The 27633-nt window shown below is 32.6% G+C and overlaps 1 protein-coding gene across 1 annotated transcript; it reads left to right on the top strand.

The window, feature by feature from the left end:
* Positions 1-3300: 3300 nt before the first annotated feature.
* Positions 3301-22503, top strand: SCD1 (stomatal cytokinesis defective / SCD1 protein (SCD1)). The gene is made up of 31 exons (XM_085706501.1): positions 3301-3716; positions 3792-3885; positions 4999-5200; positions 5547-5688; positions 5775-5875; positions 6376-6439; positions 6798-6911; positions 8160-8380; positions 11601-11655; positions 11749-11832; positions 12628-12823; positions 12917-13046; positions 14019-14061; positions 14145-14189; positions 14341-14416; positions 14549-14622; positions 14702-14752; positions 16496-16653; positions 16758-16805; positions 17561-17618; positions 17731-17814; positions 19034-19295; positions 19392-19591; positions 19669-19733; positions 19832-19955; positions 20078-20259; positions 20362-20433; positions 20547-20707; positions 20835-20876; positions 21237-21448; positions 22077-22503. Exons 1-31 carry the CDS (start codon positions 3543-3545, stop codon positions 22170-22172), a joined length of 3630 nt encoding a protein of 1209 aa, XP_085562627.1. The 5' UTR covers positions 3301-3542; the 3' UTR covers positions 22173-22503.
* Positions 22504-27633: the final 5130 nt, after the last annotated feature.

Below are 27633 nucleotides of genomic sequence, written 5' to 3'. Positions count from 1 at the left end.
ACAATTACTAATCAACATCTATTTATCCTCTAAGAAAATTAACATTTATTTATTCAATATTGTTATTAGCATTTTCTTTCTATTTTCATGAACTCCTTTTTTTTTTAGGGAAACAAAAAGGAGTTCATGAAAATGGAAAGAAAATGCTGATAACTTACAACACTCATGACATTCATATTTAAAAATGACTTTTATAATATATCCTTTCTATTTATATATATTAGAGGAATTAGAGAAATATACTCATGAGATATTTTGTATTTTTTCTCTCAAGTAATTTTGCGGTTAAATTCACACAATGAGGGGTATAAGTTTGAACATTGATACATGCATATCAATGTCAAAGGAGCTACCGAGTTGCAATTACTCGACTGTAAAATTTATTTGAGCATTAATATAATTTAGGAAATTAGAATTATTTAAAATATTTTTACTAAAAAACATTGATTGTAATGCGATTGAACTCAAGTGGTTAGTGAGTTCCAAATTAATTAGGAAATTCGAGTTTGATTTTTCGGTAGAACAATCTTTCGATCAAACTCCGGTAGACAAAGAGTCCTTTACAACAAATTTTTTTTTTCCACAAAGAAAAAAATTAATATTTTGAGAGGTAAAAAATTAATTACTTCACAAATATTTATAATTTAAATTTAATTTCAATTGCATACCGGTATTAATCATATTTATGTCGTTAAAGGTCACTGCATGAAATATATTAACAATATAAATATAAATTCCATATTAATAAAAATGGGAATACACTCTTGGTTTAATTTCAAAGTAACTTTTTAAAAATTAATAAGAAATTTGCTTAATTTTTTTTATTGTACCCATTCTCATGGTCCAAGACCAAAAATTGTAAATTATAATTAGTGACGATGGTAATATGAATAAGAAACTTCTATAATAAGCTGAAAAAATTTAATGTATATAGTATAGTATTTAAGGCCTTGGTAAAAAAATTAAGGCATTTTTTTTACAAAAGTTTAAGGCATTGTTTTTTTTTGAAAGATTTAAGGCATTGTTGTATACTTAGAAATATTTTGTTGTATACTTAGAAATATTTTATCGCAAATTAATTTTAGCATATTTGGTCATATCAATGAACAAAGTTCATTTGATTAAATGCCATAATATTTTCAAATGAAATTCAAGAAGATAAAAACAACGATTGGGACAAAGACTATCACTAAAATGAATAGAAAAGACTGTGTTGGCTCTTTTTTTTGGATTTGATTTATGTCCCCAATTTGTTATCGGGTTATCTTAAAAAAACTTGTTAGCGTAGATCCTTAAAATGTCAATTATTTTCTATTTTTAATTTGCAAAATGTCTTTTTTTTAGGGAATTTGCAAAATGTCTTGAATACTATTTAAAATGAAAGACATAAGGTTTTATTGATTATCATAGTTTAAAAGTTATATATTTAATTAAGAAAAAAAATATCCTATAAAACAAAGCTTTTTTTAATGTCAAATGTTAGTAATTAGTTGTTAGATTATTTTTTTCCTTTCCTGAAACAAAATCAATTGTTTTCTTCTTCATCCAATTTTGTACCAAGAACTTACTATAACATTATGGAAAAAACACAATCAAAGAAAACCAATAAATACATTTAATTAGACAATTGATATAGCATTAAATGCTTACATGATTTTGCATCTTTTGTAGAAAAATAAAAGAAAAAAAATGTCATGTCAACATGCTATGTTATGGTTGAAAGTTGAGCGGAAAAACATACATTTTGCTTGTTATAGGAATTGTATTTGTTGAACAAAAAAATTATATTTAGCTTATTGTTAAGAAATATGTGTATGATTGAAACCTTTGATGATTTAGTTAAATCTAATCGGTCAAAATATAAAACAAAGGGTGCATGAATCCATTTGATTGGTTGAGAAATCAAACAATGATAATAATTTGATGGTTGTCATTGAAACATGTTTTTTTTAGGGGGCAAAGTGTCATTGAAACATGGTTAATAAGTAATCGAAAATTCATTTAGTTTTGTTATTATATAAGACTTTTACAACTTTCCGTTTATAAATAAGGTAATTAATAAAAATATTAATCCAGTTTTAAAGCATACGTGCTTATTAATTTTAATAATAGAATGGATGATGGATACAAAAATATGACGTTGAATAAAACATTAATATTTTTTCACTTAAAAAACATAATAATTTAATAATCTTTAATTAGGATATTTATTTTAATTATAGTATAAACTCATTTAAATATTTAATTAGGATGAAGTAAATAAAATATAAATGATTGTAAGGTTTACTATTTTTTTGAAAATGCACTTAAAATTTTAGGGTAGCACCTTGCTCCCTTTTAGTTAAAGAAAAAGGAACTTTTTGACTCAAAAAACAAAATCCAAAGGTGCCATAAAATCGATTTTCTATTATGTATTTCTTATCTTTTTCACTCCAAAGTTATCGATTTAATCAATTTTGTGAAAATAGGATGCAGTTCTTCTTGTCTATCGACTGGTGTCCATCTCAAGCATAAAGTAGCGAAAAAAAAAATCAAAAACCAAAATAAAATATAAAAGAGCAAGATATTAAAAGCAAAATAACAACGTAAGAAACATAAGAAAAATTAAACAAAAAAGAATAAATAGATAGTCAAAGTTGTGAGTATTAAGGGATTAAAATAAAACAAAAGGGGAATGAAAGTGATTATATTTGAACGTGGTAATAGAAATCCTTCATATATATATATATATATATATATATATATATATATATATATATATATATATATTCTAATTTATATGTGATGTATTTCTTCTTTTCTCTTGATTGGCTTCCATGTCCAAAATAAAGAAAGATCCGAACAAAAACAAAGAACATATAAACACCAAAAGAAAATTGAAGAGAATACGAATAGGAAACATCAACCTAAGAAATCACATAAAAAGGAACATAACAATAAAACAAAAAAAATAAACAATAAAAGAAATGAGAATGAAGTTGATAGCAGTGATTTTTTATGGGAGGAAGAGGTAGATGAAAATCATAAAAAATCAAATTGTCTATATATAGGAAAAAATCATATCAAGATCAATTTTGATTGGTTGGTGAAAAATAATGAGTCGTGATCAATTTTGATTGGCTAATAGAGAATGAATGAGTCAAGATACATTTTGATTGGTTGATGGAAAAACATTAAATGAAATGAAGAGTATGAAGATGCCATGTGTACTATTGCTTTTAGATGTATGCTTTTGTATTATATAAAGATTTCTTACACAAACACAAACTTTATTTCACATCTATTCCTTCCATTCAATTCAATCCCTCATCGGAAAGAAAAAGCTTCAGCACCTAAAAAATGCTTAACAACCAAAACTCCCTCAAATTAACAAATTCAACTTAAAATAACGTACAAATTCACATTCACATTGAAATTCATAATTCACAGAAACCGAAAGCGAAGCAGATCTTGAAGCACCCTCTTCTTTCCCGGTTCCATATAGGGGAAAGAGGAGAAGAAGATATCGCAATCACAATTCTTCGATTCATCATCATCCAAAAATGTCTCGAATCTTTGAATACTTCGTTGTATGCGGAATCGGTCCTGAGATTCGATCCATTGATGGAAACAAAGGCTACCATGGCCCTGGTTGGATGTATCTTCCTTTTCTTCTCGATCAATTTCCACCTTCTACTCACTCTCTCTATCCTCCTCCACCTCCTCAGCTTCCAACTGTAAACATCTTCTTCCTATGCTTTCACTTTTTCGAGTTTAGATGATGTAATAATGCGAGTGATTGTTGATTGTAGTGTGTTCTTCCGGCTGGTGTTGAGTTCCATGCTTCAGGATTTGATCCGAACGATCCTTCCACGTTTCCGCGGAGTTATCCTATTGTTTTGACCGGTATGCTTCTGTACTTGCATTTTCTATTCAACTTAAATTGCTACTTGATTTTGGTGTATGTGGAAGTTAGACATTGTTTATAGAAGCTTTCTGCATAGATTAAATGGTTTAAATAACTTTGGCCCTATCTGGATTATGGATAACCAACTTAATTAAGTGCTTATAGCATAAACACTTGTGTATAAGCTATTTCTATAACAATAGATAAGATAAAGTCAAACCAATATCTTATAAGCTAAGTAGTTGTTTTCATAAGTTATCCTGGAGTTTTTATAGAAATAAGCTGTGTCAAGTAGTTTTCACAAGCTATCTCAAAGAGTCTGACAAATGCTTATACCAGCAGATAAGCTCCAATAAGCCAATTCAAGCAGACACCTAGTTACTTGGTCGTGAACCATAGGAACGAGGTCATGGTGTACGGTTATTGTATGATTAGAGATTGTTAGTATATTGATCCATTCTTATACTGAGAAGTGTGGTATTAGTTGACATGTTCACTTTAGGTTAAAATAATCAGGTTGTTTGTTTGATGTATTTCGCAACGAATGAATTCAGCAGTAAATAGCCATGAAGTGTGTTGTTATTGATGGGAATTTTACCAGAGGAAAATTAGTAAAGTACAACTTATGAAAGGATAAGTGAATTTCCAGTAGTGATAGTCTCTTGGTGTTACTGCTTCTTTGGGATAAAGTAGTCTTGCTCTTCTTCCAATTTTTGCATATTAGGAAACTCCTTAAAAGAAATCTTGAGCATAGCAATAGAAGCTGTAGAAATAGGCATGAACAAAGCTTATCCTGGGGAAAGGAGCGGTTCACAAATAGAGGCATTGCGTTTTATTAAAAAAGTAATATGAGAAACTGTTCCAAAGTGAATGGATTCATACCTTACGAAACATAAATATCTTGAGAAAGGGTAATGTTGGACCTTCAAATCTGCATAATATTTTAACATTTCACACTTGTAGTTTCATTTTTCTTTTGTAATGATGCCCTCATTTTAAGCCATGATTTGGTATTTCAATAAGTTTGTTTTGGTTGATTGGATTTGTATCCGTTATATCTTCTAGCGTGGGTATTATTCTGAATATCACATTGACTTAAAAGTTTGATACAGAGGGTGATGGTTCAAAAATCTACGTTAGCTGCATTTCTTTCCGGGATCATGTTTGTGAAGATGTTATAGAGGCCTACAGGATACAGGGAAATTCCTATGCTGATAAATGCATCTGTCTAGTTTCACGCTCGCCGTGTTTCAGTGTGCTAAGGAGTACCCTTGAGGAACTGTTTGTTCTATGTTTCTCCCCAACTGGAAGTAGGTAAGTGTAAGTGTTCCATGATGGAAAAAACTTAACCAGCTTCTTATGGATCCAACAGCTATTGAGATTGTGACAACCTTTGTTTATGTTATACACAACAGTAACCAAAGCCTTTTTGTATGTTCTATACAGTAGATAATAAAGTAATAATCATTTTCCACTCATTAAAATATCAACACATAACTCAGTTTATTAATTTTTCCCTTTTGAAATAAACATATAGCTGAGTTTTGTTTTAGTTATGCTTCATGAATGTGACTAAAAGTGCTTCCTTAGTTAAATCGTGAAAATCCATTATTTTGTGTTTCCATTGCTTTTAATGTTCCCAACTCTATAACAATTTCAGCAAGCCACTATGGGATATTATAGCACATACGGTGTCCAATGTACCTTTGCCTACTCCTGGAAAGGAGCGAGTTCTGTTTGCTATTGAGAATTGTCTGCTTTCTGTAGAGGCCCCACCAAACTGTGGACTTCCCCATGTTGATGTATGGTCTCCTAGAACCCTTTTTCGGATTTTATTAGCTGCTTGCTTCTGCCTCATTAATTAACAACCGTCCTAAATTTTATGCAGATATCATTCCAGCCTCTGGTACAGTGTTTAGATGTTGACAACTTAATAAATCTTTTTACGGCGGTGCTGCTTGAGAGAAGGATTTTACTTCGGGCTAACAAGTACCTTTCTTATTTATGACTATTAGTATTGAAGTCACATTGACATCCCCAGTGGCAATGATCTGGTTTCTTGACTTCTATCTACATCATCATAAATATCATTGTATATTATATAGGTTCCACCTGTATTTTCTCTATGCTTCATACTGATGAAATGGGAGAGTTTGTTTTCCCGTTAATATTTATGTAGTCTAGGCCCTCTTATATTATACACTACGCAATTTTTTGTTTTGTTTTGTTATTTAACCACTTATCTGGTTGTTACTTTACATAAAAGTGTCTGTTACATTGAGATTTGGAGTATTTACTCTATCAATATTTCTTGCATGATTATTTTTGGGGTGAATTAGTGTTGACGACAAGCTTCCAGATGCAGTAAATTTTACAGCTGATCATAATTTCCCCTCAATTTTATCTCAGTTGTTCGGTGATTTGTCATTTAGACTGTATATTCAACTCAGTTGTAAAATGATTGTTTCGTCTGTATTTTCTTGTGGCAGGTATTCACTTCTAACTCTTGCATCAGAGGCCATTTGTCACCTAATCTATCCATTCCGATGGCAGGTATTCAATCCTTCACTTCTGTACTCCAGTCTGGAGTTCCAGTTCCCTCCTGTTTTTATCGCAGCACCACCTTTAATGTTATGACTGATTGCTCATGGTCTTTTTTTTCTTCCTTTAATCACTATATCTAACTAAATGTTTAAGCAAACCTCCTCAAATAGATAAATTATGGCCCCCCTTCCCCAGTAAATTTTTTATCGCGTGGGTAAATGTCTGTTTAGCAGTCCCACTTAAAATTTTCTATTCCGCTTCTTTATGCATATCACATTTGATTGTAATTTATCATGCTATTTTCCTAAAATGCTGACACCTTTTGTTGACCTGCTTCTAATGTTAGTTTTTTTTTCTTTCTCTCAAGCATGTATACATTCCATTGCTGTTTTACAGTGGAGTAGATTATATTGATGCTCCTACACCATATATGATGGGACTTCATTCAGGTGTTGATACCACTGGTCTAACAATGGATGGTGTAAGTCTGTACTTCTCTTGTTCCTCATCACCATTGACACACTTATTCTAAAATGTCCAGTTTCTTACCAAGTAATTCACCTCGTTGTTATGTATTTGATACAGTTGTTGAATACTAGTTGGCTGTAAATTTTTTTATTCTTCATTTAATCAAATTTACAGTATCAATGCTAATGATTTCCTATTTGTATTGGATACCGATGATACTAACCGTTGAAGGTTCTTAGGTTACTAATTCCTGATCTTCAGTGCGTCTTCAGTGCGTTACAACTTACAGCTTCATAATATTTTGTAGGGTTAAATATGTTTTTGGTCCCTATAAATATGTACGCTTTTCGTTTTGGTCCCTCTAAAAATTTTCTTCAACTTTTAGTCCTCTAAAATTTTTTCATCGTCACTTTTGGTCCCTCCTTTAAAGTAAACTCATATGTAGAATTCATATTTTTGAATAAAATTTTGCAGAAAAATTTATAATATTATAAGGATCCCTCCCAAAAAAATTAGATTTTTTTTCCAAAACATGAATTAAATATGAATTTTTATATTTTTTATGTAAAAAATTCATATTTAATTTATGTTTAGTTAAAAAATTCTAATTTTTTTGGGAGTGATATTTACAATATTATTATATACATTTCTGCACAATTTCATTAAAAAAATACCAAAATTTACTTAAAAAGTTGGACCAAAAGTAGTGATTGAAAATTTTATAGGGACTAAAAGTTGAAGGAAAATTTTAGAGGGACTAAAACGAAAAGTTTGTATATTTATAGAGACCAAAAACATAATTAACCCTATTTTGTATTTTATTCTCGAAAATTTCATTTATCATTTTTTATTAGCAGCATAGAGTCAGGGACTAGTGCCTTTCTACATTCTGTAGCCTGTATGTCCACAATGAGGCCTGACTTTAGACGAAAATGATCTATAGGTTATTTCAAACAGCAGTGTCAGAGACCAATTGTTTTACTCCATGTATTGAAGATAAACTAAACTAAACTAAATGATTGAGAATACTGTATGCTAATTTAAGCTGCTTAAATATCAACTTATCGTTGTCATTTTTACAAATTTAGAAATGTGAAATAGGGGATGCTATTTTTTTAATACTGTTATTTTATTGTGTTAAGTTCTCGGTAATTGATTTGGTGCTTAAGAATACTTTTTCTCTGTCATCAATGGTTAGTCAAACTCTGTTTCAAATGATGGTTTTGCTATGATAAAAAATTTGTCTTTTAACCTCATGTAGGTAGTTGTTGTGGACCTTGAGTATAATCGTATCACGACATCAGAGGAAATTCCACCTATTCCTGAGCCAGAATTAAGCTTTTTGCGTGGTGAGATCATGAAGTTATTACATCCCAACGTAATTGGAATTGATGAAATGAAGGCTGGAATATATAGTGCATCTGAGCATTGTCCCAAACTTAGTGCTAAGCAATGGGGAGAAGATCACGACCTTCAGCTAAGGTGATGTTTGGGTGCCAACTTATTCAGTACTTTCCATGCTTTATTTTTTCATTTTGAAAGACTCATTAAGTAATTTTATTGCACTAGAAAACTGTGATGTATACCATTTAGAATTTCTGCTATTGTTTAAATTCAACAAGTCAGCGATGTTATATATTTGTAGATGAAAAAGATTTGTCTTACATTAATATATAGACAAAAGTTTAAAATTGTAGACATCGAGATTAGACACTCCTTATATCTAAAGTTATCAGATAGAAAGACCAAGCAATGTTTCATATTATAATATCCAGGAATTGTTCCGTAATATGATAGTTGTATCTTAGAATTTCTTCAATACATCTTTTAGATGATCTCTTAGGAATATTTTTATGTTTCTCTATTTATCACTGTGTCCTTCATTATGCAACTAGGATTAAGAGTCTTCTTTTGCTAGGAGTATATATCATATACTGGCTACACTGAATGCTGTGTTCTAGAGTACTAATACTCTACTGACTTGCTGCTGTAATAAGTTTTTTGCTGGTTATTTCAGTTCTAGTAGTTACTGAACTTTTAGTTAAACTAGTAAGAGCTCAAACGACAATCTATATATAAACACAACTAATGTATACAGTGTATTAGATCTGAAATAAACAGTTCAAATTTCTAGTTTTACTTTTTCATCTTTCAAACTCTTTTAACTATGAAACTCTTCTATTATATCTAGAAACTTCGGCAAGCCCACCCATGCCCATGGAAAAAAAAAAAAATCCCGACACAGAATGCAACAGTGATAACCTATGTTCCACTACATTCATACCGACATTCAGATTCGGTTGTGCCACCCATTCCTTCTTTTGCGTCTTTGACCTGTTCACAAGTAAAGAAACAATAGTGAAAAGAGATAAAAATGAATAAAGAGTAGTATTTTTATTGATAATAGATCGATAATAGTAGTAGAGGGTTTCTCTAACTACTCCTAGAGCAACGCTACGAACAACAGAGAGGTATCCTACTCTGGCCCTAACAGAAAGTTATTCCATCATAGCCTCTAAAACCCTAGAACTTATTCATAAATACTACTAAGGAGATGAAATCAGATAATATCTTTATAGAGAAGATATTATTGAGATAATTTTTATTATATGCTACTAATAAAATATTCCTACTAAACTTAGCCGCCTTCCTTTCATAAACCCTCCATATATTGGGTTTGCCCATAATAACCTCGTCATTAGTTGCGTTCTCATATGGGATCCTACCAGTGTTAGAAGAAACTTTGCACATAATTTCATTTGCAAACCAAAGCTAAAGGAGTTTAGCTTTACATCAAGCTTTCTAATGCGATGAAAGGTTCTCGTTCACTTTCTGAGCATCATCTGTATTAAGACATTGGTTGATATTGGAGATCCAGTGTCACTGCAAGAGCATCATGGAGTAATTTTACACGGCTTACCCAGGGAATTTGAATCCATCACTACCCTGGCAGTAGATTTAAACCCCAACAAATTGAAGAGGTTGAAGCTCTCTTATTAGCTAATGAAGTACGTTTGAATAATACTGAAAGGAACTGTTGCCAGAAAATGGTGATGCAAATGTCAATCAGTATTTATTCCAATATATCCAACTTCTCAACTGCTCCTCCTCAAGCGAATATAGCTCAAACTACAATCCCTATACAAATGACCATGTATTTCTGGTAAATATGTTTTTGGTGGTCATGGTCAAGGATTTGGAGAAGGTTGTGGTAACAAAGTGGTAGATTTCTAGGAAGAGGAAGCTGCAATTCATTCAGTTTCAAGATTTCTACAAACTTGACCACGATTGCTTCTGAATCTTATCATAGTTTTTAAGCATTTTATTCTAATTATCCACTTCATCGTTATCGTTTCTTCAACTTTCAACTTCTAACCTCAACAACAACAAAAATTCTGCAATCCTCAATTATTACAGTCACCAACTCAATTTTCTGAACAGTTTTCTCAATTTCCACCTTCTCAACTACCAGTCTCAATCTTGGTCTCCCTTTCTACATTATCCTTGGCAGAGAATACTATCGTCAGAAACTTGTGCTCCATATTATAAGTGTGTTGGTAATTCTAGAAAATTAGGGCTGAATGAATTGATCAAGCATAAGGAATATATACAGGAGTTCTATGTTATTATAGGAAATAGAATACCACATCATTAACATCCTATCTTAATTCTTATTGCCGCAATTAGCTCCATTCCATCTGGTCTTCGCATGGGTTGTTGTAAATGTAGTTAATCCCGGTCTTTAGCCTCTCATAATTTCCACTATATTGTTTCCATAATTTCCTATAAGATATTTGAAGGCAAGAAATAAAGTGAAAACATGGTAATATCGTTGTAATTAAAAATGAAATAAAATGTTTTCTCAGACGAAATTGGCTCAAGGACAATGTTAGAATTAGGAAATATCTCAAATATAATATTAACCTGAAGCGCTGTTGTTCCCAGAACAGTTAAAACTTTGCTTATTGCAGAGTCAATTTAAGGAATGTTTATTTTGTGAAATGACTTTATCTTCAAAAGCTCTGCAATAGATTTTTCTTTATCCCATAATAATATTAATCCAAATACATAGTAGTATCATTACCGGGTTCCAGCTCTGCAGTATAAGTTTTGCTATTTTTTCTATTTCTAAGTTGCCGAGCATTAATAGGAAGTTTTTTCCCTCCTTTTTGAATCTCTGCATTTGAAGTCAGTATAGGATAATTTCTGTATTTATGTCTTCTGGAATCAACTTCAGTCGCCTTGAGACAGAGGATGGTTAATAATTGGAGTTCAGGAGTGAGATGGTTCTGTATACATAAGGGTGGACTTGATTTGCATCAATGTTTTGCTTACTGAGTTTGTTATATATCAAATTCAAATTAATAACATTAAGGTAATATGGGATTAAAACTAGGAAAATAGTTATTTAAAGGCGACTCATGAAAGTTATCCCTTTTATACTATAAGCTATACTAATGACACTCTCATGGAGCTTAAGTGGTAAAACTTCTGTGAACACCAAATCATGGTTTATTCATTTATTGATTGATTTGTGCTTTCCGTTAGATTCTGTGTATGGTCCATCCTCAAAATAGGTATCAATAATTGAGATGGACCAATAAATTTCCACATGCATTGCATTCATATTTTACAAACCAGACATGTTGCCAGCACAATACATAGTGTCTAGTCTGATGTATTGTCATTGTGTTTTTTGCAGGATGATATTCCTAAAGTTCTTTGCAACATTTTTAAGTGGTTACCGCAATTTTCTGGTATGAATATTGTACTTCTTGATTCAATGTTTTGTGCTTCCATTTTTCCATTGAACACCTTGTTATGAACATGGCATTTTTTTTTGGTGTCAGGAAAATAGTGCTACTCAGGTCTTCAACACCCAAGCTTTTCTGAAGCAGCGATCTCGAGCTACCAATCAACCGTCAGAGCCCATGGTAATTTTAGGTCATAACAAGGACTACGTTCTCCAATTAGCAATGATGGAAAACACCAATGTCTTGAATGATCCTTATCACGATTATATTTATTTGCTGTTGTGGTGCTTTCATGAAAGTATTAGTGAAGATTCAACATTGTGGTTAGATTCGCTTTGCTTGATTTATGAGTGAAATGCTAATTGTATCTGTTGAGATCTCACAACGATCCGAGACATTGGCAAAGTGGTCAGTATATAAGACTTAAGCAATACCACCACTCCCCTGAGCAAACTTTTGGGAATGAGTTTTTGCCTAAAGCTCAAATTCTAAGGTGGTACTGGAGCTATTGTAGATTGGTTTTTGTGTCACCCATATTTATCTGCACTCTAGATGTTATGTCCTGGGCACAAGGGGGTGATATTATTGCCCACCCTCATTTGTCCAAGTCCTGGGCACAAGTGTGTTAGATCTCACATTGACTAGAGATATGATCAAAGTAGTCCTTATAGGGCTTGTGAAGAAAGTAATCGCATAATACTCTCATGTTTTATTACTAGTCTCAGATTGTTTATACAGGCTACAAAATTACAATTGCAATAATGACTAATAATGTCAGAATCAAAAATAAAAATAATGAGAATAAAATAAAATCATAGAGAATCAAATCTGATTTCCCCCGATTTTTCTATAACTTGAACGATTTTCTCCGCTTGATCTCGATTTTGGGGTCAAGTTAGGCCTAAGCCCTGAATTCAAAAAGTATCATGGTTAATTTTTCTGCCTTTATACTAATTTCAAATTTGATTTTTGCAGATAGCTCAGTTCCTTGACTCCCATGGTTTCTTGGACTACTTGGAGAGAGGGGTAGGTTTCGATGAAAACAACAATACTGTTCTTGATAAGCTACAAGATGCAATTGGAAGGGGTCAAAACCCTATGTCAGTTTTTCCTTCATCCTCGGTAGAGCCTGAGATTTTAACAGTATCAGATTCTGCTGTAGGAATATCAGGTGAAACAAAAAAAATTTTCTCAAGTTTTTTAGCTGAATGAAATTGTGAATATAAACTAAACTGGATATAGTTGTCACTTCCCATGTCTTCAGAGTCTGGTGCCAAATATACTTATGATAGATTTCCTTCAAACATCAGAACCGAAGAGCAAGAAGAAAAGAGGAAGCAGATTCTTGCAACCGTTAGTAATGCCTTCGAGTACTCAGGAAGACATGCTCCAAGGTAAGCAGCGGCAGAAAGGGTTTGATACATTTTTTTTATAAAATTAAACCCCTCTTTTCCCTAAGAGAAGCTCAGATTACTTCAAGCTTTTATGGACTTATTTTTCTCTACTTATTCGAAGTATCATACCATAATTTCAAACCTCTACTATTAACCATCAGAGTAAAAAATCAAATATTGGGTGAAGTTTGAAAGCCAATAAAATGGGTATTTAAAACTTCATTTTATCTTTTAGAATCCTCTTGATTTTATCTTCTAGAATCCTAAAATAAATAATTTAGTGCTCAAAATTAGTTGTTAGAGATATTGAAAGTTGTCAAAGAAGGAAAGAAAATTCACTGGAAGGAACGTTCGTAGTTGTTCACTACCAACAAGAGGTTGGCTTATATTATGATAAAATAATGTATAATACATATTTATATCTCAGAGGAGGGGATTGCAGGTTTTAAATAAAGGGGGGAGGGGGTAGTTTACCTTTTTTTGTTGGTATTGATTCTTACTTGTCCTTTTTGGTTAATTTGGAATAATAATTCTTTTTTATAGGGAGTCTTTCCCAATGTGCACGTACATAATATGTGACAGTATCTGTTTACAAGAGTAGATAAGTCTTAAAAGCTTTTGAATTAAATTCATAATATTGAGCCTTGTATTCATTATCTAGTGTTCCATGGCGAGAAGACTTGCGTTAGGAATCAAGGGAAGAGAAATAGGGAATTGGTAGAAACAATCAAAGGAACTAAACAATTTTATTAGAAAAATCTTTTCTACAAGAGTTTCACCTTATGACTTTGCCATGACCTTGTTTACTCAATGCTAGTAAATCTGAATGATCCCCCTACCCTTGCATCCTTGTATTTATTATGGAACTAGTTACCTCTAACTAACTAGCTGAACAACCTTACTGTCTCTAAATGATATCCCCATCTTTTCTGTCCTATTACATATCTTATCTTTTTTTCCTGTGTTGACCAGCAAGGATCCTTTAGCAGACAATCTTAGCCCACTTGAGAGAGCTGTAAGTTAACATCCCCGGGATATTGTTACTTGTGCGTCAATTGATGCCAATGGCCCCTAACATTATTAACTTTGTGATTTCAGGCTGAAAGGGAGCTTATGGTGCTGGACATTAAGGTTAAGCTGCAGGTAGCTTCTTTGATGTTTTAAATTAAATATGTTCCCTGTGTGTGTGCGTGTGTGTGTGTGTGTTTGTGAGCTCAATTGCAAAAATGTATCTTTTTATTTTCCCATTTAATTTGTTCCTCTCTTTTAATATTATGTTTTTCTGGTGACACAGGGTTTATGGCTGCGGCTTCTTAAATTGGAAACGACGGATGATCCTCTCTCATCCTTTGAATATGGAACAATACTTGGTATCTTTTTTAGTAGATATCATCTTTCTTGCTAATACATGAGCAAATATTTCTTGTTTGTTACCAGAAAAATTACTCTTCATTAGCAGTTAGAAAAATTGGCAAAATATGATTATGTGGTTGGGTTTGCAGCTTTGATTGAATCGGATGCAGAGGGAATTGGTGGTAGTGGATTTGTTGAATGTATAAGGGAGCATATGCATTCGGTAAGTAGCTTTATCAAGATAATACTATAATTATTTATTTTTATGGGGTAAGAAAACTTATGCTGGAACTTTTTATCAGGGTTGGGACTGTCAGCTCACTGAAGAACAATTTATTGCAGTGAAAGAGTTGGTAAACAAATGCTTAGCCTTTTTCTATGTTAAGCTTTTTAATGCTCCATCTGTGTTGCAAAGAATAAATATAATTTGGAATTATTAAATCTGTGAATGATATTTATTTCGAAAATAACAATCTTGATATGCCCCCAAGCAAACTTGAGGTAAACTTATAAACTTAGGAGCCACATCTTCCTTGATTATTAATCTCCATAACCTACTGTTTCCTGACTTCCCCTTCCTCACAATAAAGTATCCAAACCACTAGGGTAGGATTATTATCCAATATTGATATTAAGACTATCGTTCTGCTGCCTCCACAAATCACGAGATTTGTTTTTACATTTGGCATTTGAAACCTGGTGTGCCAACGGTTTCTCAATTTTCTCGCTGTAATCCATCATGGAATGATCTATTTTCAAGTACAAATGGATCCAGCTTTCAGGGTACAAAATATATGGCTTAAATGCACGTTGTATCCCTTTACTATTGTTTAAGTGTCAATATAATTCCCCTGGTTCTGCTTACAGAAATGTTGTCTTTCAGATCTTCAATTTGATGTAATTCAAGTCCAAATACTCCCTCTGTCCCAAATTGTATGACGTTTTGGGCATTTCACACGTATTAAGAAATGTAATTAATATTGTGTGGGAAATAGATATTATGAGTTGTTTTACAAAATTGTCCTTAATAAATGATATGGGAAAGATAAATGAAAGAAGAAAGAGTAATAAATAGTTAAGGATATAATAGGAAAAAGTAACATTAATGTTTCATTGGTATTGTAAAGTGACATACAATTTGGGACAAATTTTTTTTCTTAAGTGACATACAATTTGGGACGGAGGGAGTAGTAATATTTGTACTTAAGGAAATGATAATACATAAAATTTGTTTGATGTGGTTTCAGAATGAGGCGATTCAAAGAAAAGAGTGATTCCTAATAGGCCACTTGTCACCTTTGGTGAGGCAGTCAGAAAATAGTGTCAACCATCAACTCCTAATGCTCTGTTTTCATTAGAATTGACCCATTAGCAAATGGATTTAAATTCGGTTTTAACTCTTAAAGAAAATTTCTACAATCGGAATTTAGGGAGCCTTATTGTAAAATTTACAAACCTAAAGGGACAAAGATTATATTTAAGCCTAAGCCTAAGCAACTTGTTTCTATTTGACAAGAGCCAACAAATTGCAAGTTTTATAAAACCAGAGGGACTAAGACTATACTGAAGCCTAAATAACTTGTTTCTATATGCCAAGAGCTAACAAATGAGAATTTCACATCGACTAGAGATATGGCTTAGATAATGCTTATAATGCTTGGGGAGTCTTCACCTTACAATTTGGTTTTGTGGGGATGAATTACTGAATTAGACTTAAAGTCCAAATTTTAAGATAGTATTATTGGTCCAAGATCTCTATTATTCCCCACCCACATTAGTCCACACTCCAGATAGCCTGTTCTGGGTGTGAGGTGATGTATTGAGAGGTCCATGTTATTTAACTTGTATTTATCCATACTTAAGATGTCTAGTCGTAAGTGTGAGGGTGTGTGCTGAGAGTCTCACGTCGACTAAAGATATGTCTTAGATAGTTCTTGTAAGGCTTGGAAAGTTTTCACCTTACAAGTCGGTTTTGTGGTGTTGAGTTAGGCCTAAAGCCCAAATTCCAAGAGTAACTTCCCCCTTCTAATTTAGTTCATATTTTTTTGTTCCAAGATTTTGTTAACTTGACTCTTTCAAATTCATATTTTTTCCAGCTCAAAACAGCTATCAATCGTGCAACATCACGAAGTGACTGGTTGACCATTAGAGATGCTCTTGAAGTTTCTTCTGATATGTATAAGAAAGACAATAATAATGTGCCAGACTATGTCCAACGTCATCTTATTTCTCTATCGATTTGGGAGGAGCTACGGTATGCCTTGCATGTAATTATTTCTACATGATTTTATCATTAGAAATCCATATTGTGCTGGTCATAAAGGAGTGTTTGATGTAGTTCATGCACTTCCCTTGCAGGTTTTGGGAAGGATATTTTGACTTCTTAATGGAGCAATCTTCAAACAAGTAAGGCTTAACTTTTTTTGCATACATTTAATTTTTCCTTAGTTGTATTATGTTTTTCTTCATAAACAGTTTCCTCATAGTTTACTTTCTTCTGGTATCTTTTCTTCCCTCAGTAAAATCTTCTTTTACCTAAAAAACCAAGTTGTATCTTTTATGTATTTAGTGGTGTGGGTAATGATTAGTTAGATGCTAATTGGATAAAAAAAAGTTTGTAGTATATGTTCTCCTTCGCCGCCACTATTTTCACCCTGCACTCCCCTTCCTCATCCTTCCAATCTCGTAAGAGTTTTTCATTCTGGTAATTACGCTTTTAATGATAATTTCAACACTGGTTATATATGGACATATGTATCTGTTAGAGATGTGGTGTAAATAAGAAGTTATGACTGGATAGTATTAGAGTATCGTTTTACTCTAGTGTTTACCACCATTCTTGTGCTTTTATTAGGTGATACATTATTCTAATAAAATTTAATAGATAGTATTATGTAAATATAGTAATATAGCGTAACATTAATATTTGTATTTATTATGATTCAATTCAATTTCAATATATATAACAGCTTTGATGTGTAAAACACACAGATTCTCAGCCATGCTTTCTCGTTTTATTTTTTCCTCTTTCTCAACATTTTTTCCTTTCTGAACTAGCATCCAACTGTTTTAACGATGCTGAAGAAAATTAGATGCACCTATAATTTTATAATATGTATTGTTATATAGACTTTTGTTTATGAATTTGTTTTTTTTGTCAGGTCCGCCAACTACGCATCTCTGGTGACTGCACAGCTTGTTGTGTTGGCTTCACACATGGTATTGCTTTGGCTTTTCATGTGCTTGAATTTTTATATTATCTTCTGCAATATAATTTAAGCTAAACTGTATCTTTTTGTGCTAAATACTGAGATCGTTTGCCTTGATTAAGGCTGGGCTAGGACTTCCTGACAATGATGCTTGGTATATGATCGAAACAATTGCAGAGAGGAACAGTATCGGATCCAAACAATTTGTAAGTTAATTCTATTTTTCACTGCATATATCTTTTTAATTTGTTGTTGTTGTTGTTGTTGCTGCTGCTGTTGCCATGATTTAAATTCAGCATCAGTGTTCGATTGAGCAACTGCATTTTGTTTCTTGGTTCTCCGTATGACAAAATTTGTACCAGAATACATACAATAACCTGAAGCTGACCTTCTGTCGGTCACAAAAACTGCATCCCTATATGTTTCCATGGTCCAACTTCCACCCTTTCTAAATAATAGTTTTCTCCTTATTATTTCTTATTATTTTCCCTATTCTGGTTTTTTAGGTTCCGAAAAGTTTCCCAAGCGTGCTTGATTTCAAGTCTCAAACCTAACATATATTATGTAAAAACAAAACTTTAAAAGTCAACATGCAAATCTGAGCAAAATTAATTTTAAAATTAGCAGTGAAAAAAAGGTAAATGACACAGAGGATCAAATCGGATTTCATAAACCCCTTAGAATCTTCAAGTGGGTATTTTGTATGTTTCTAAGATTCTTGGTGCAAACAACAAGAGTCTTCTACAACTGTGCAAATCAAAATCTAAGCATCCCCAACGCCAAAGGTTGTGGGTACAGTGGGCCAGCGGAAACAGTATCCTTTATGGTGGGGGTTGTGTTGAGTATCATTCATGGAAGGTGATGAGGCAGTCATGGAATGAAAATTCAGATCTGGATTGAGAAGACGAAGCAACAAACACGTGAGGAACTTAAGTCATCTTTTAATCTCACTCATTCATTCTAATCTAAGAGCTCACTAGTGATCCTCACACTCATAAAAAAAAATTCTCACTTGACATTGCCCCTATATATATATGGATTCTTATGTTTATGACAAATCCTTTATAGTGGGATGCCAAATAATACTTTATCTAAGGTATTGGTGATTCCGAAGCAATAAAAATGCTAAGAAAAGAAACTCTAGTTTAAAATCCAACAGAAAAATAATGGTAAGGGAAATTTTATCAAAATTACAAACTGTTGATGTCAATAAACCTAAAATACTACACCCAAAAGAATCGCAGATTCTACATCTATATGTTATTTGCATCCTTGTTCCATTTTTCATTGTATAGTTGGTGTTGATGATCACTAACACAATTGTTAACGGTCACTATTGTCCTGATTTTGATTTTGTGCAACCGAAAGTTTGAGCTCATAGTAGCATAAATTATTAAAGAAATGTTCCTCTTGTGGTTGATTCAGATAAAAATCCGAGGATTCTTGTCTCATATCCAACAACTACGCAATGGATACTGGGGATTCACCTCAACGAAGGCACAGTCTGCACTATCACTTGCATTGCCATCCCCACATTCAAAAAATGCCAAAGATGAGGATCAGCAACCAACTGAGGGAACTGGTGTTGGTAGAAGCTGGGTGCAGAGTATGTTCAGCCGAAATACAACATCTAGATCGAGCTCATTTAGTCGTGTTCGTAAATGGACGTCTGACGGAGGCAATTCAGGTACTTGTTATAGCATAATCTATAAGTGCAATTATGTCTCCTTGATTCTTGAATAAACTACCAATATGACTTTGCTATACTTATATATAATTTTAGCCACCAATGAGAATGGGACTCCTCGCAAACAAGATTTATCAGCTGGGGGGCAGAAGAAGCTTCAAACTAATGTCCGCATGCTTAGGGGTCATAATGGTGCCATTACTGCTCTCCACTGTGTTACAAAGAGAGAAGTGTGGGATTTGGTGGGTGACCGTGAAGATGCTGGTTTCTTTATTAGTGGAAGTACAGACTGCTCGGTAAGTGTCGTTATCGATATGGAATCACTTTGTGCCCAAAACTAGGTGATATTCATAAAGTTTGTGCAAACATGCAGGTTAAGATATGGGACCCAAGTCTTCGTGGTTCTGAACTCAGGGCAACTTTAAAAGGGCATACAAGGTTCTCTCTCTCTCCCCCCCTCTCTTTAAATTTCTTGTATGGTTGTTAACATATTTGAATGAGTATTTATGTGTAACCTTAATTCACTTTTAATACAGGACTGTCCGTGCCATAAGTTCAGACAGGGGGAAGGTGGTGTCAGGATCGGATGATCAGTCTGTTTTGGTTTGGGATAAGCAGACTACTCAACTTTTAGAAGAGCTTAAAGGCCATGATGGACCGGTATTCTTTATTTTAAATTTTTTTCGTATTGTTCTGCAATAAACATTTTAGGCATGTTGTGAATCTTTTAAAAGTATACACATTGGATGATTGAAACTTAATTTAGAAAACCAACTGTGTAGGTCAGCTGTGTACGCACACTCTCAGGTGAGCGTGTGCTAACTGCATCCCATGACGGCACTGTGAAAATGTGGGATGTAAGAACTGATAGATGTGTTGCAACTGTTGGTCGTTGCTCTAGTGCTGTTTTATGCATGGAATATGATGACAATGTGGGAATCTTGGCTGCGGCTGGAAGAGATGTGTAGGTTACCCCAAAAAAATACAACTTCCTATACTTTTTTTTGTATTCAGATATTTGTCATATATTAATTGTCTAGAGTTTAATCCGGTGCATGCACAATAGGGTTGCCAACATGTGGGACATTCGTGCTAGTAGGCAGATGCATAAACTTTCAGGACATACACAATGGATAAGGTAAACAAGAATTATATTTCTGCTAAAAAAAAAAAAAAAGAATTATATTTCTACTTCTCTTATACTGTGTTTACAAAATTTAAACAAATATCTGATTCTGTATAAAAATGCAGGTCACTAAGAATGGTTGGTGACACTGTTATTACTGGTAGTGATGATTGGACGGCAAGAATATGGTCAGTTTCACGAGGAACATGTGATGCTGTCCTAGCATGTCATGCAGGGCCAATATTATGTGTTGAATATTCTTCATTAGATAGAGGAATAATAACCGGTATGTATCTCCAATTTTTGGCTGTGCTATCATTTGATTATCCTTATTTTGTCAGTTCTTAAGGAGAGTTGTTCGAAGATAATTTCATTGTGTTTTATCTTATTGAAATGTTAATTTTCCATTGCAGGGTCAACCGATGGCCTGCTGCGATTTTGGGAAAATGACGATGGTATGGCAGCCTCGTTAATTTTGCAAATTATTTTGATTCCTGGCTTTTAGCTTCTGTTATTTTTTGGTAATTATTCAGCATATATAATGTCCCAAATTGACCAAAAAGTTCCAATTCTTAAAGAGTATCTGTTATTGTAGCTTACCTATCACTGTAAAATACTATCATGGTACTGCCAGTCCACATATACCATGTCTTAATCTTGCAAATTCAAAATAGCAATTTTATAGAAATACATAGGAAGGCTGTGTGTCACATGCAATAATGTTCGAGAAGTCATGTTATGCTCACACAGTCTGCTGTGCAAAGTCGGAAGGAATTTGAGGTCACCTAGTAACATTGTACTCGTTAAATGTGCAGGAGGTATAAGGTGTGCGAAAAATGTCACAATTCACAATTCTGCCATATTATCTATCAATGCCGGGGAGCACTGGTTAGGTATTGGAGCAGCTGATAATTCTCTGTCTCTTTTTCATCGGCCCCAAGAGAGACTTGGTAGTTTTTCTGGCACCGGCGGGTCCAAGATGGCTGGTTGGCAGCTTTACAGAACACCACAGAAAACAGTTGCTATGGTATGCAATTTTTTGGCTGTCATATAATTTCAAATATATGCATACATTTTGTTTTCATCCCCCAAAATAGGAATGGTTCAAAATGTAGCTTTTTTTCCTGGTAATTTTTTTAGATATAATTCTGTTATGGTATTCTTTGCCCTCCAAGATCGACTCACCAAGTTCACACATAATACATAAATGTTTACATGTCAATGTATCTATTATCACATAATCCCTACTACAATTTTCTGAATTTTATTTATCCTTGACCTTGATATTGTTGAAGTTTTTTTTTTTTTTTTTTTTTAATTTTGAAAAAGGTTTGTTGAGGTTATTTAAGTACATACCACTCCTTTAGATAATAACTATTGCATTGAAGTGCTTCTTCAAAAAATAACTATTGCATTGAAGTTAAAAAATTAAATATCTTTCAATCTCTGAAATCATTCCTTGGAGTGACAATTCACATGGCTCGTTAAAAGTAATTGCTGATTATTTTAATTAGCATCAATTACTTGAAAAAACATTTTTGCTAGATAACAGCATAAATGGACAGGGAATGTTGTCGTATGCCTGTTTAACTCTTTCCCTCCATTATTATTGGTTATTTATCTGGGTTGACTTTCCCCCATTTTATGACATGCAGGTAAGATGCATCGCTTCAGACTTGGAGAGGAAAAGGATATGCAGTGGTGGTCGTAATGGGCTTCTAAGACTATGGGATGCAACCATCAATATTTGATCCTGAATTATATATGAATGTTCACGTTTGTAATTGTTGTAATAATGTTGTTTGTGAAAAGTAAGGCACATATTGAACTGTGTTCTCTTCACTATTTTTGTTTATTTACCGGTGAAGATAGAATGCGAAAGATATCCGAGGAGTCTAAAGCAAAAGCCAAGTATGGCTGTGACAATCTCTTCTGCAAACACGTCTTTATATTGTGGTTAGACGTTCCTGTATCCTGAGTGTACATACAGCAAGGACCAACAATTTTCGTTAGTGTGGATAATTAGTTAATTGTGAAGAATCCCAGTATATTTTGCAATGATCATATCTTTACTTTCGCTCACCTAGATTTTTTGTTATTATGCTTGTTGAACTGGGAATTATTAAACACCCCAAAGCTTTTGCCTACTTTACGGCTAACTACCTTTCTGGGTTTCGTTTATATTTCTTGCAAGTGAATTGAATTTTCAATTTCAGTACCACTGCCCCGTTCAGTACGAATAAGTGGGTGGTAAATATGAGGAAAATGACTAATGAAAAATGAGAGGATTTATTATTGAAATATAAACATGTGCGTGTTTTCGACATTGTTCTTGACAGAAATCCTATAAGATAGAATTACCAATTAATTTTCACTGGGCGGTGGATGCAGCGATTAGATCATGATTCCGTAGAGCATTGCCGTGATTCCATGATAATTTTTTTGTCTGGTAGCCTAGTGGCTAGAATTCACATTTTTCAAGTTGAATAAGTGGGGTTTTCGGGGTTCGAACCTCGGCCTCAGCATATAACAATGCATGTCCCTGCCAACTGAGCTATGCTATAAGTCGTTTTACGTAAATAATAATCCCACACAAATTATAAGTCGTTTTACGTAAATTTCTATACTATAAATTTTATCTTTTGTCCTCGTGAGCTTAACTTAGTTGGTAAGGACAATGCATAATATATGCAAGGTTCGGGGTTCCTCGGACACCAAAAAAAATTATACTATAAATTTATTTACTACAAAATAAAAAATACTATAAATTTTTTAATATATTCTTAATTATTTATTACCATTTTCTTTTTTAAAAAACTATTTATTACGGTTTTCCTCTAAAAAATCTATTTATTGCCATTTTTTTAAATTTTTTAATTTATCTTTCGCATACTATTAATGAAAAATAGTTGTGTAAAATCATTTATAATTTTCGCATACTATTAATAATTTTTATTTTATTCTATTCTACATTTAATTTTAAATTGTGAATAGCGTTTTTAAGATGGGATTACGTAGCAATATAAGTTTCCTTTGGATGTTACTCCCTCCGTTTCAAAATACATGTCCAATTTTTGCAATGTGCACTATTCACTTGACTTACTTTGACCATACTTTTTTACTAATGTATAAATACAAATATTAGCATGTAGAATGTTGTTTGATTTGTCTCGACATATATTTTCAAAATATTAAATTTTTATAATTTTTTACTTTAGATAATTAAAGATATTAAATTGTGCATTGGCATATGTGAAGTGGTTGACTTGAACATGTATTTTGAAACGGAGGGAGTATGTTATAAAATTATGGGAAATGTTGACTAGTGTTCCGAGGCACCAGTTAATGACCTTAAATGGTAACTCTTATCTTATTAAATTTTGACATTTTTAAAGAACAATTGCTTAATTTAGAATGTTTAAAGAGTACTCCGGAGCCATTCATTAACAAGACCCTAAAATTATTATACATACATTGTGTCTTTATTAAACTCTATGGAGATGTAATGTCGGTCAATATAAATAGCTGCTTTTTTATTGACAACTAATAATAACAACGCTTTATAAGTTTCCGTGAAGATAATCAGTTGGCAGGGACATTGTATTATGATAGGGCTGAGATTCGAACTTGAATTTCGCACAAATTCATCTTAAGGGGTGAATTTATAGCTATTATACTACTTGCCAAAAAAAAAACTTTTGAATATTATCATATAAGCCTATTTTATACTACAATTTAAAAATACTCAAAACGACTCCTTCAAAAAATACCCAAAATGGTTGATTCTCGTACTGTATGTCACATTTTTTTCAAAAATAATAATAGTGACAAAACTAATATTACATTTTTTGTTATTAAATTTGGGCACAAAAAATAAATTCATTCTCAAAAAACTTAATTATTTAAAGTAAACAATTCAAATTAGTTCGTAAGTACATATTGTGTCGTTGATATGATCTTTTTGAATAGTGTCATTGATACGATGATGTGCATGTTTTTACTACACATGATTGATTGTGATGACCCTTGAAAAAATATCGATTGTGATGTATTAACTTTTTTAGTTTTTACACTTCAAAAATCTTAAGCAACATTGATCTATACATAATTATTTATTTATGTCTGTCGTCGAAAGTCTTACTTAATAATTTAAAAAATTAAATTACTTCTCCACCTCCTTCTAAATTATATCAAAATAATTGTTACTATTAAGAGTCCCACATCGGATAGGTGATGGTCTGACAATGTGTTTATAAGTGGGGACAATCCTCACATCACAAGCCGGTTTTGTGAGGTGAGGATTGCCCCCACTTATAAACACATTGTGCAGTGCTAAAATAGGCATTCCTTTAAAAATAGGCATTCCTTTATCTTATCCTTTATCTTATCTTTAAAAAAATGTCCTTCATGCACCTAAACTCATTAAATTTATCTTATCTTTAAAAAAATGTCATTCATGCACCTAAACTCATTAAAAATTTAGTGAACATTGTGCAGTGCTAAAATAGGCATTCCTTTATCTTTAAAGCAATGCTAAAATAGGCATTCCTTTATCTTTAAAAAATGTCCTTCTTTAAAAAATGTCCTTCATGCACCTAAACTCATTAAAAATCCTTCTTTAAAAAATGTCCTTCATGCACCTAAACTCATTAAAAATTTAGTGAACATTGTGCAGTGCTAAAATAGGCATTCCTTTATCTTTGTGCTAAAATAGGCATTCCTTTATCTTTAAAAAATCTTTAAAAAATGTCCTTCATGCACCTAAACTCATTAAAAATTTAGTGTCTGTAAGGAAATTTACTACTGGTAATAATGTGTGTGTGATGTTTGATCCTTTTGGGTTTTCTGTGAATGATTTACAAACGGGGACGCAACTAATGAGATGTGATAGCACCAGTGATCTTATTCCCAGGAGCCTCAGTTTTAGAGTCGCTTCGGCATAATAAAATGATTGATTGTACTAGTACTCCTAGGACTAATATTTGTCAATCTTGTGTACTCGGAAAACATATTAAGTTGCCTTTTGTTGCATTCACATCTGTGACATTTATGCCTTTTGATATTATTCATGGTGATCTTTGGACATCTCCTGTTTTGAGTTCTTCAGGACATCATTATTATGTGCTTTTTCTAGATGATTATTCTAAGCATTTGTGGACTTTCCCCATTTCTAAAAAATCACGAGTTTTTTCCATTTTCACAAGCCGGTTTTGTAGGGTTGTGTTAGGCCCAACCACCATTTTTAAGATGGTATCAGAGCCTCTCCAAGACCATTGGGCCACCTGCTATCAGGTTTCGGCTATCGGGCCACCCACCATTTATGTCCACGAACCAAGCCCAATAGTGCTGGTGGTCGTGAGGGGGTGTGTTAAGAGTCCCACATCGGATAGGTGATGACCTGACAATGTGTTTATAAGTGGGGGCAATCCTCACCTCACAGCCGGTTTTGTAGGATTGTGTTAGGCCCTACCACCATTTCTAAGAGTTACAATCCTTAATCCATGAAAATGAAAATAAAAGTAACAAAACGATGAACCAAAGTATAAATGTAAGCATTAAATAGAATTTTCAACTAATATTTCTTAAAAATGAAAATAGCATTATGAGATCTTAGCGTTGTGTTGTGACGACAAAAAAAAAAAAATCTCAGCATTTCTTAATAGAATTGAATCTTTTTTAAAACATTGGATATATTTTTTAATAGATTTTTTTTTTTGTAAATAAAATTTGGTAATAAAAAAAAGTAAACCTTTTTTAAAAAATTGAGTTTCTTTTTTTGGTGGTGAAAAAAATTGGGTTTCATTATAAAAGAATGATTTTGTAATTTTCTCTCCTTATTAATCAAAAACAATAAAGAGAGAAAAATGAAGAGAGTAATAACATAATGCGAGAATGAAAGAAAATGTTATAAAAAATTATTACAAAATGGCTATACGATATCATTTCTCCTTTTCATTTTAGGGCACATGTTATCAAAAACAATATTCATGAAATTATGATAGACTTTTGTGTGTGTACGTGTGAAATTGCTTAATTTGTGTGTGTAGTGCATTGGCTTGGTCCAAAAATACTTAAATATGTTGTGTAAATTTTTGGAATAGAGATGCAGGATGTAGAGTTTCCCAAAAACACTTGCATAAAAGATTAACTGATTTCATATAAGATTCTACTAAGTTGGTTAAGCAAAAGAGCGACTTTGATAAGTTTTTGTCTTTTTTGAAAATATAATATTTTTATTTTCATTTTTATCTTCATCCCTTAGGATTGTAATACTGGCTCTGATACCAGGTTGGTGGCGGCAGGGTCGCCAGCGGAATTTTCTCGAACTTGATTTAACATTTGTTCGATTTTAATTAAACCTTGAAATGGTTTTAAGAGTGTTTTAGCTCTTTCTCTTTGTGTATTTGTAAGATTTTCTAAATCTTCTATTTCTCTTAGAAAGTCTTCAATATATTCTATATGGTATTGTACTAATTCTTTGGAATGAAAAAGAATTTGCCTTAAGACAATTCTTCTATGATAGAATTCTATATCAGAGACTATGCTCTCTAATCTTTCTTTAAAGAGTTTTACTTCTGTTATAAGACCTAAACCAGGCATTATATAATTTTTTCTAAAGATTGTTCAAATTCAGTTAGTTTTTGAGATGGCCATAACAGGGTTGTGGCTCTTTCTTTTTGGGTAACAGAAATATTTTCTGTTTCTTCTAATTCTTTTATCATTTCATCTATGTATGAAATTTGTAAAATCATTAAATCATGGATTCCCCAAATTGCATTTTTCATTTCTATTTGATTAACTAGGTTATCTAGTTTTCTTCTGAATAAACTTAACTCATTTTTTATTGTTATTCCTGGCATTATAATTTTCTATTGATGCCTAACAATTCAGTTTTTATTTCTGATAGAGTTTTATTAAGTTTTCTATTTTCATTACTATCTAATGAAGTTCTTGCCGGTAGGAACTTTGGTTCACTAGTACTTTCTTCTTGTTTTATAAGAGGTGTTCTTTCTATAGTCATAATAGATTTTGACCTTTTTAATTGTTTTAGAATTGGTGATTCTAATTTTATTAGTGGGGCAAATAGTTCATCTATTTGTATTTTTTCTTTTCCACTAAATTCTATACTGTAATGAGAATTACTTAATGCATAATTCATTTTATAGCTTATACTAAAAGGATGATTTCCTGGTCTCATGAGGGCTTGGTCTT

The sequence above is a fragment of the Medicago sativa genome, chromosome 4, assembly GCF_051527215.1.
Source record: "Medicago sativa cultivar Bolivia chromosome 4, Bolivia_mono, whole genome shotgun sequence".
NCBI classification, from domain to species: domain Eukaryota; kingdom Viridiplantae; phylum Streptophyta; class Magnoliopsida; order Fabales; family Fabaceae; genus Medicago; species Medicago sativa.
This window is presented reverse-complemented; position numbering and strand designations above follow the sequence as displayed.

Excerpts from the sequence above, each read along its gene's own strand:
- SCD1 (XM_085706501.1), top strand. The coding sequence starts at position 3,543 with ATGTCTCGAATCTTTGAATACTTCGTTGTATGCGGAATCGGTCCTGAG. Across the intron at positions 16,654-16,757 it reads TCGATTTGGGAGGAGCTACG|GTTTTGGGAAGGATATTTTG; the intron begins GTATGCCTTGCA and ends CTTCCCTTGCAG. Across the intron at positions 20,708-20,834 it reads AGATAGAGGAATAATAACCG|GGTCAACCGATGGCCTGCTG; the intron begins GTATGTATCTCC and ends TTTCCATTGCAG.